Raw genomic sequence first — 10492 nt, forward strand, 5'->3', positions numbered from 1 at the left:
TAAAAAAATAAATTTAAAAATTATAGTAATAAAATACATGTGCTCCTAAAAAGTGTTTTTCAGACTTGAGTATATATGAAAGAAAGAGGGTATCCCAGATATTAATATGCTTATAAATATGACTATAACAAATATCATAAATATTAAAAGTAAAACTATTTCAAGTTTGAATACAATAGAAACAACCAATGGGGAGATTAGCCAGTATTGTAATTACACATGCACAGTAATAAAGTCCAGCTAAAAAAATCTTGTGTGCTCCACCTATTCATCCTCCCTCCCCCTAAGTCCTGCCAACCACTGATTTTTCTTTTTTTTTTTTTTTACAGCTTCTATACTTTTGCCTTTTCTATAATGTCATATAGTTGAAATCATAGAGCAGCTTTTCAGACTTGCTTCTTTCACTTAGCAGCATGCATTTTAAGTAAGATGCATTTATGTTTCCTCCATATCTTTTCATAGCTTGATAGCTCATTTCTTTTTAGTGCTGAATAATAATAAAGAATAATTCATTATCTGGATATACCAGTTTACTTATCAACTCACCTACTGAAGGACATCTTGGTTGCTCCAAGTTTTGGCAATTATGAATAAAGCTGCTATAAACATTTGTGTGCAGGGTTTTGTGTGGACATAAGTTTTCAGCTACTTTGGGCAAATACCAAGGATCATGATTACCAAATCTTATTGTAAAAATATCATATTTTAAGATTTGCATAATGAGCAAATATATTGATGGTGCTGGGAACCAAATATTCTCACTTTGGTACAAGGCTAATATAAATATGAATTGGGGGATGGAAAGGAAGAAACCTGTTTTAATGGATTGAAAGTATAAATACCATGATTACACCCACACACATACACACACCACAGATACTTATGTAAGTACAAGTATATATTAATATAGGCAAGTATCATCCATGGATGTTGGAAAACACTGAGTAATAAAATTGTTTTGGAAAGAGAATATTCACATAGTTTTTCCCCTAGTTTTATTGAGATATGATTGACATATAGTACTGTATAAGTTTAAGATATATAACAGTTGTTTGACTTACATCATGAAATGATTATCGCAATAAGTTAAGTGAACATTCACATCTCATATAGGTACAAAATGAAAGAAATAGAAAAAAAATTTCCTTGTGATGACAACTCTCAACTTTCATATATAACATAAGGCAGTGTTAATTATATTTATCATGTTATATATTACATCCCTACTACTTATTTATCTTATAACTGGAAGTTTGAACCTTTTGACTACCTTCATACAATTCCTCTTCCTATCCTCACCCTCCCCCTGCCTCTGGTAACCACAAATCTGATCTCTTTTTCTATGATTTTGGTTTTTTGAAGTATAACTGACCTATAACACTGCTATTTCCTGGTACACAACACAGTGATTTAGTATTTCTACACATTTCAAAATGATCACTATGGTAAGTCTAGTTATATCATCAAAAATATTACATAGTTATTGACTGTATTCCCCACACTACATTTCATTCCCTTGACTCATTTTGTAACTGGAGTTTGTACCTCTTAATTTCCCTCACTTATTTCTTTCGTACCCCCCACCTGCTCCCCTTTGGCAATTTGTTCTCTGTATCTATAACTCTGTTCCTGCTTTGTTATGTTTGTTCATTGTTTTTTTGTTTGTTTTTTTAGATTCCACACATAAGTGAAATCATACAGTTTTTGTCTTTATCTTGACTTATTTCACTTAGCATAATACTGTTTAGGACCATCCGTGTTGTCACAAATGGCAAGATTTCATTCTTTTTTATGGCTGAGTAATATTCTGTTATATACACACCTTCTTTATCTAGATTGCTTCTATATCTTGGCTATTGTAAATAATGCTGCAATGAACATAGGGGCGCATATATCTTTTCTAATTAGTGTTTTTGTTTTCTTCAGATATACCTAGGAGTGGAATTTCTGGGTCACATGGTAGCTCTTTTTAATTTTTTGAGGAATCTCCATACTGTTTTTTGTAGTGGCTGCACCAATTTACATTCCCACCAACAGTGCACATGGGTTCCCTTTTCTCCACATCATGGTCACATAGTTTTGAAACATTTCTCCAAAGATAACTAATCATGAAAAATTAAAAGGTACCTTTCAAATTGAGAAATGTGGACACTATTTTGTAACCAAATTATCAAACTTAGTATCACCAATAATGGGACATAAATGACATCATATGCCTCCTGATGTAAGGCACTGAAGAGACTACAACATCTCCAAGGTGGTATTGATGTCAAAATATTTCATCTGAATCTAATGAAGACACAATGCCCAAACTGAGGGATATCCTGTAAAATGACTCTTTAAAAATGGCAGTGTCATGAAAAAAAAAGTCATAAAAATATTTTCTTTAAACTGCTCTAGTTTAAAGGAAACTAGAAAAACATGACAATTAAGTGCAATGTGCAAACCTTGATTATATCCTGGATTAAAAAAAAAAACAGCCACAGAGGACACTGGAACAATTAAGGAAATCCAAATATTGAATACAATATTAGGTAATAGAATTCATGTTAAATTTCCTGCGTGTGATAATTGTAATTGAAGTTATGTGGGAGAATGCCCCTGTTTGTAAGAGGTACATATTGAGGTATTTAGGGATGATATGTTAAAATGTCTGCAACTAACTCATAACAAAGTACAATGTTTACATACTGTATCTGTCAGCTATGGTCACAAAATACAGTGCAAAACTTAATAGCTCAAAATAACATTAATTCCCACTTGTGCATCTGGAGGTCAGCAGATGTAGGCTGAGATCAGCTGTGCTTTGCTTCAGTATACAGGTTGTAGCCAGTGCTGTTACATCCTCATCCTTGAGTCGGTGGGCGATCCAGAAAAAGTTCTTAGAAAGGTGGCAGAAGAGCAAGAGGGCAAGCCCAATTATTGCAGCACCTTTCAAGCCACAACTTGCTTTACTCTGTGTATTAGTTTCCTAGGGCTGATATAACAAACTACCACAAACTGGGTGGCTTAAAAAAACAAACTTATTCTCATAGTTTGGAGGCTAAAAGTCTGAAATCAAGGCATCAGCAGGGCTCTGCTTTCTCTGAAGGCTCTAGGGGAGGATCCTTATTTGCTATTTCCTAGCTCTGGTTGTTGTCAGCAGTCGTTGGCATCCCTTGGCTTATAGCAGCATCAGTCCAGTCTCTTATCTCTGTCGTGATATGGCCTTCTTCCCTGTGTGTGTCTGTGTGTCTCCAAATCTCTCTTTATAAGGATACCAGTCATTAGACTTAAGAGTTCACCGTAATTCCATATAAGCTTATCTTAACTTGATTATATCTGAAAAGACACTGTTTCCAAATAAGGTCACATTCACAGATACTACCCACTCTGCTAACATCCTGTTGGCCAAAGCAACTCACGTGGTCAAGCCCAAAGTGAAGGGGTGGAGAATTATACTAAACGCATCTTGAGGGTCTAGTGTAATTCACATGGCCAAACTCAACATCAATAGAGCAGAGAGCTATATTCTGCCCACAGAAGTTAAGAGGGAGAGTGACTATTTTTGAATAATAAATGTGTGTATATATATATATATATATATAAAATGTATAACGTATGTGATGTATATGCATACATGTGTATATATATGAGAAGTGAACAAATGTAGCAAAATTGGTGAATCTAGGTGAAGACTATATAATTATTTATTATTGTTTATTATGTCAAATATCAACAAATCTGGACTTAGGGAAGGAGAAGCTGTTTTAAAAGACTATTGCAATAGCAGAACTCATCGATCACAAAATCTGCAAATGTCTCATACAGAAAAAGTTTTTTGTTTTTGTTTTTTAAATTAGGGAGGGGTAAGCAGGGCTAGCAGTAACTTTGTGTGGGAGTAGGACAAGGGGATAGAGCAAGCAGATGGTATATCAGGGTGCTTTAACAGGAATATTTTTCCCTCTGTGGTTGGCCAATTCTCAGAGTGAACCATTAAGTGGGGGATTTTAGGACTTGTTTCAGTTTGGGGGTGAATTAAAGTTCAGAGGCCTATGAGAAAAAGAGAAACCTGACTAAAATTTGGTCAAACCAAATCAATAGGTCGGTAATAGGTAATTGTAAGCACTCTTGAAACTCTTCTGAAAGTTTAAATTATTTCAAAATAAGATTTGTTTTAAAAACTAAGAGTTAGTACTTAGATAAAATTTTTTAAAAATTATGCAGTCCTACCTTCTCAGTCTATGCTTACTTTTATTTATTTATTTTTGGCTGCATTGGGTCTTCATCTCTGCCTGCCGGCAAGCAGGGACTACTTTTCATTGCGGGGCATGGGCTTCTCATTGCAGTGGCTTGTCTTTGTTGCAGAGCACGGGCTCTAGGCACGTGGGCTCAGTAGTTGTGGTGCACGGGCTTAGTTGCTCCGCAGCATGTGGGATCTTCCTGGACCAGGGCTTGAACCTGTATCCCCTGCATCGCCAGGCAGATTCTTAACCACCGCGCCACCAGGGAAGTCCTTAGATACAATTTTGGAATGCATTTTTTATTCCCCCTAAACGTCATGATATTTTACTAGGTGTGGTTTGCCCCTCTTCCCAATAACTAGATTTTGAGTAAAGACACTGGCATTACAGGCTGGTAAGTTGTAGATTTATTCTGTATGTCCTAGTTCTACCTTCACTGGAAAGAATAAAAACTTATTTAAAAAAAATACCATGATGTTTAAAGGGTCCAAAGTTTTCAGAGGGAAAAAAATATTTTGGAATTTAATCCCATCAAGCAGATAATACATACCCTGAGAACTAACTAAACAAATTAAGATTCAGAGGAATCCAACTGAAGAGCAGCATTTCTTGTATTTCAAGTCGTAAGAATGTATTTTTAAAATTTATGGGTTTTGAATGTTATTTACAAACTGATTGTATTAAGACTTCCTAGGTGGTGACTGTAGTTAATAACACTGTATTATATATTTGAAAATTGCTGAGAGTAGATCTTAAAAGTTCTCATTACAAGAAAAACGTTTATAACTATGTGTGGTGATGGATGTTAACTAGACTTACTGTGTTGAGCATTTAGCAATATATACTAATATCTAATCACATTGTATACCTTAAACTCATATAATGTTATAGTCAATTATATCTAAGCTAAAAAAAGACTTCCTAGGATGCCATAAGCTTCTGCTTAATGTGTGAATCACTGGGAGAAATACCTCTTTTTAAACAAAACTCTGTAGATATATATCAACTAAGGATAAGGTATATATCAACTAAGGATAAGCATGTCTCTTTTTCTTAATTATAAAGAGATACTCAGGACTCATATTTAGAATATATGAAGAACTACAACAAATCAATAGGAAAAAGACAATCCAATGTAAAAAAATGGGCAAGGGAACTGAACAACCACCCCCCCAACCAAAGGTTATCCAGATGACTAAACATATATTAAATAGTGCCCTACGTCATCAATAATTAATAATCAGAGAAATTCAAATTAAGCCCACACTGAGATAGCCAAAATGGTTAAACTTTTTTTTTTTATGGTTAAACTTTTAAGAAGACTAGTAACGATAAGTGTTGGTAAGAATAGAACAAATGGACCAATTTAAAATAATCGACCTATTTACACATCTCATCCTGCTGATGAGATGTGTAAATTGGTACAGTTTCTTAGAAAGCAGTTTGGCAGTATCAGGTAAAGCTGAAAAGAGCATACCCTATGACACCAATGCCACTTCTAGGTATATGCCCCCCCTCAAATGTACACACGTGTGTACAGAGTGACATGTATAATGACATACTTCTGTGAACAGTAGAACAATAGTAAATGAGTTTTGCTGGTCATGCTGAAAAAGACAAAAGCAGTCCATGACAGCTAGGAGCTAGCCTGATACTCAGACCTAGGCTATGCTGTTCTCATGCTGAACTAAAACAGGTTCATAGAACAACATTAGACAAGGCCACTCTGTGACAGTGATGGATTAAGAGAAAAACAAGAGTTTGCCATAATCAGGTGAAAAGGAACATTTTCCAAACCATAAAAATGGCTAATATGAATTACCAATCACAGCTTTAGCCTCCCTCCATTTTTCTCACCTTCTAAGAATTATTAATATATCCAACTATAAAAATAACTGTTTCTGACAGCATCTAATCCAGAGCAAAGTCCTACTTCAAACCACCCCCAAATCACCTTGCACAAATACCGCAAGTCCTTTTTAACACCCTCTTATTGAGATGCCCATGGTTCTCTGTGGTGTGATGTCTCTCTTGTTGCAGTAATCAGAAAATACAACTTTGTTCAACTACAGGTGTTTTCCTGATGGTCTGTGGCCAAAGAACATTGACCAGACTGGAATTCTATACAGCAATGGAAATTAATGAGCTAGAGCAGAACACAACATCAATCTGAGACTGAGCTAAATATCAAAGGAAAGAGACTAGATCCTGAAGATTACCTACTGTAAGTGTTATGAGTTTTTTTTTACAAATGGGAAACCACCAAATGCTCCTGCTAATGAGCATGAGACAGTGTCAGAAGACAGGTTCTAGTTTTTATATTGCCAGCAGTAGCTGTATGGACTGGGCAAGTGATTTCATCATTTGGGCCTTAGTTTTTTCATCTATTTAAAAAAGGGGTGGGGGAGATTGGACCTAATCTTTCTGAGGTGCATTATCATTCTTAAACATTCTATGATCTTATGACTGTAAAAAACTCTCAACAAATATCTTGCAAAATTTCTGTTGGGCTATTTTCAATATATGTAAGTAGTCTATTATTTAATTTCCTTTAAAATCCAAAGCCAAACATTTATCTTCATTTAATTTATCTACTATATTATTTGGAAAGCAGAGTTACATACTAATTACGAGCATGACTTTGGAGTCAGACAAAATCAAATTGAGTTCCTTCTCTAATATTTACTAGGTAGAAGACGTTGGGGGAGTAACATAACCTCTCCAGTCTCAATTTCATCTGTAAAGAAGAAATAATAATGTGTACCTCATAGAGTTGTTGCAATGGTTAAATGAGATAATGCATGTAAATTACTTAATACAGTACCACTATATAGAAATCATACCCAATAAGTATTACTTTCATCAGAATCATAAGTGACAAGCCAGTCACTTCCTGAGCGTTTGAGGGTTCTGTAGAAAAGAATGCAAACCATGAGGCAAGTTGAACAGTTCCCCTATCAATGTACGTAATGGACCCCAGCTTCCTGAAAGACGATGTCTGTCCCCTTTCCTTTTTCTACTGATCACTTTCTCCAAGCCCCCCTCCCCTCCAGTTGGTTCACGCTTCAGAAGATACTGCAGCATCTTTTTGCCTCTCCCTTGGTCTCTGGGCGGAGTGTGTGTGTGGAGTGTGCCAAGTACCTTAACACCTCGCTGTTTGCCCGCTGCTGCAGCGGCCCCAGCCGGCTCACAGATACTATGACTTCAACCTTGAGCTTGCTTAACGAGTATCCTCATTGGGTGTTCAATTCCCCAGGGCTTTTTTTCCTAAAAGGGAATTGAAAGGCGAGTTTGTTGTTGCTTTGGCAACAACTTTCAACCTCTACCTAGCTCTCCAGAATGAGAACATATCTATTAATACATTCGATAGACTGGGGAGTTGAGTTACTTAATGCAATTTTTCTTCCAAGTGCAAAACAGCTCACCTGGCTCCGTTAGCCTTTGGCGGCGCTGCGGTTAGAGGCTAGCAAAGCCGAGAGCAGCTGTTGCAGGAACCTGTTGGCAGAAAAGTGAAAGTGTGTACGCAACAGGTGTATCTGCTGCAGAGAGTGCGCTTGTGAGAATGGATGGCGATTGCACGCAGAAAACTCTTGCAAAGCAGGCAAGTGGCCTCGCTTCTCCTTTTTCTGTGCTTATCTGTGGGGGGGCACGGCGACCATCCGCTATTCGGTGACAGAGGAGATGGAGAGTGGTTCATTTGTAGCTAACGTGGCTAAGGACTTGGGGCTGGAGGTAGGGAAGCTGGCTGCGCGCGGGGCGCGGCTCGTTTCCGAGGGCAATAAACTGCATTTCCGGCTGCACCGCAAGACAGGAGATCTGTTCGAAAAGGAGAAACCGGATAGGGAGTCACTTTGTGGCAAAGCAGATCCATGCGTTCTGCAGTTTGAAATAGTCCTGGTGGAGCCACTGCAGTCCTTTCGCGTGGAGGTCAGGGTATTTGATATCAGTGACAATGCCCCAGTTTTCCTAAACAAGGAGCCTCTTTTAAAGATTCCGGAGAGCACCCCCCTGGGTTCACAGTTTCCTCTGCAGAGCGCGCAGGATCTGGACATCGGCCTCAACGGTCTCCAAAACTACACCTTGAGCGCCAGTGAGTATTTCTACCTGCACACCCGCTTCCGCAGCCATGGGCCCAAGTATGCCAAGCTAGTACTGGATAAACCCCTGGACAGAGAGGAGCAGCCTGAAGTCAACCTGACAATTACAGCTGTGGACGGAGGGTCTCCGCCCAAGTCTGGCACTGCCCACATTCGCGTGGAGGTTCTGGATGTCAATGATCATGTGCCCCAATTCTCTCGACTGGTGTACCGCGCTCAGGTACTGGAAAACAGTGCCAGTGGTTCTTTGGTGGCTACGGTAACTGCCACCGACCTAGACGAGGGCTCCAACAAGGAGATAACTTACTCTTTAGCTCAAAACCCAGAAGTAATTCTCCAGACGTTTCAGATTGACTCTGAAACTGGAGAGGTTCGACTAAGAGGGTCCCTAGATTTTGAAGCAGTTGAAACATATGACATTGACATTCAAGCTACCGACGGAGGAGGCCTCTCTGCCCACAGCAAAGTCCTGGTGGAGATGGTGGATGTTAATGACAATCCTCCTGAAGTGACAGTCTCCTCTGTGTCCAGCCCTCTCCCTGAGGACTCTCCACTACAGACGGTAGTGGGCCTTTTCTCTATCAGAGACCAGGACATTCGAGTGGGAGGAAAAATCACTTGCTTCCTCAAAGAAGACCTTCCCTTTGCAGTCAAACCTACGTTCAGGAATTCCTACTCACTGGTCACTGACAGAGGCATGGATCGGGAGGAGGTCTCTGGCTATAATATCACCCTCGTTGCCATGGATACTGGACCACCCACTCTGTCGTCGGAGACTGTAATAGAGGTGCTAATATCTGACATTAATGACAATCCCCCAGTATTTCAGGAAGATTCCTACGTCTTGACTGTTCGAGAAAACAACAGCCCTGCAGTTTTTATTAGCAAAGTCCATGCTGAGGATCTAGATTTGGGTGAGAATGCCCAAATAGTATATTCTCTGCTGCCTCCAAAAAGTGGAGATCTATCAGTCTTTGCTTACATCTCCATAAATTCAGACAATGGGAAACTATGCACTGAGAACTATGGATTATGAAGCCATTCAAGATTTTCAGTTTGTGGTAAAGGCAACTGATGGGGGCTTCCTGTCACTGAGTAGCCAGGTTACTGTCTGAGTGGTTGTCCTGGATGACAATGATAACTGCCCAATGATCTTGTATCCACTGCAAAATGGCACCTTGCCCTGCAATGACCTGGTGCCTAGGTCTGCAGAGGCAGGCTACCTGGTGACTAAGGTGGTGGCTGTGGATGGTGACTCAGGTCAGAATTCCTGGCTTTTATATCATCTATTTAAGGCCACCGACCCTGGGTTATTCTCTGCTCAACAACAAAATGGGGAAATCCGTACATTGCGGCAGATATCTGAGAGAGACCCCATGATGCAGAAACTGATCGTTCTTGTTCAGGATCATGGCCAACCAGCTCTTTCTACTACTGCCTCACTTAATATCCTCCTGGTAGATGGCTTTTCTGAGCCCTATCTGCAGTTCCGGGATCCATTCAAGCATCCTACAAGGGTAAATCCATCCACTATATATTTGGTCATTTCTCTGGCTGTGCTTTCCTTTCTTTCTCCTCTCTGTCACAGTGATCTTCATTACACATATCTGCCAGAAGATTAAATACAGAGAAAAGTTCACAATTCAAGAGCATTTCTATGATGACTGTAATTTCTCTAACAACCTGGTACAAGGAGGAGCCAGTGGATCCATATCCCAGCCTTGTCCCTATGAAGTGTCCTCAGCCACTGGCACTGGCAATAGTGAATTCTGGTTTCTTAAGCGCCTTATGCCCAACTTCCCCTTCCCCCATGGCACTGGAGAGGTAAAAACAGAGGCTGGCTCCAGTTTACCACCAGATTCTGATAGGAATAGGTCTCAGGGGTCAGAGGGTCATGCCCAAGTATCTGATGACTATATGTAGCCATTACTCATGTCTCCTGTGGAAGTTCATTAGTCCTGGCTCTGGATATGCTTAGTTCCATAGAGATATCATGTTATTTTGCCTTTAAGTTATTTTCCATTAGAAAGTTATGCATGCATAGGGACAAGAACTAGCTCCTAGTTTTGATACATCAGAAAGCAGTTAGGTTCAAGAAGTAGAAATATAGTTTATTGTTACTCAAAAATTGCTAGATTTGTCACCTGATGAGTAGAGATCATCTTTGAATCA

The 10492-nt window shown here is 39.1% G+C and overlaps 1 protein-coding gene across 1 annotated transcript; it reads left to right on the top strand.

The window, feature by feature from the left end:
• Window positions 1–7789: 7789 nt before the first annotated feature.
• On the top strand, window positions 7790–10243 carry LOC136121476 (protocadherin beta-1-like). The gene is given in 4 exon segments (XM_065875355.1): window positions 7790–7864; window positions 7866–9328; window positions 9330–9887; window positions 9889–10243. Coding segments are annotated over 4 exon segments (2451 nt in total).
• The last annotated feature ends 249 nt before the right edge of the window (window positions 10244–10492 follow it).

Source organism: Phocoena phocoena, chromosome 3, assembly GCF_963924675.1.
Source record: "Phocoena phocoena chromosome 3, mPhoPho1.1, whole genome shotgun sequence".
In the NCBI taxonomy this organism is placed as follows: domain Eukaryota; kingdom Metazoa; phylum Chordata; class Mammalia; order Artiodactyla; family Phocoenidae; genus Phocoena; species Phocoena phocoena.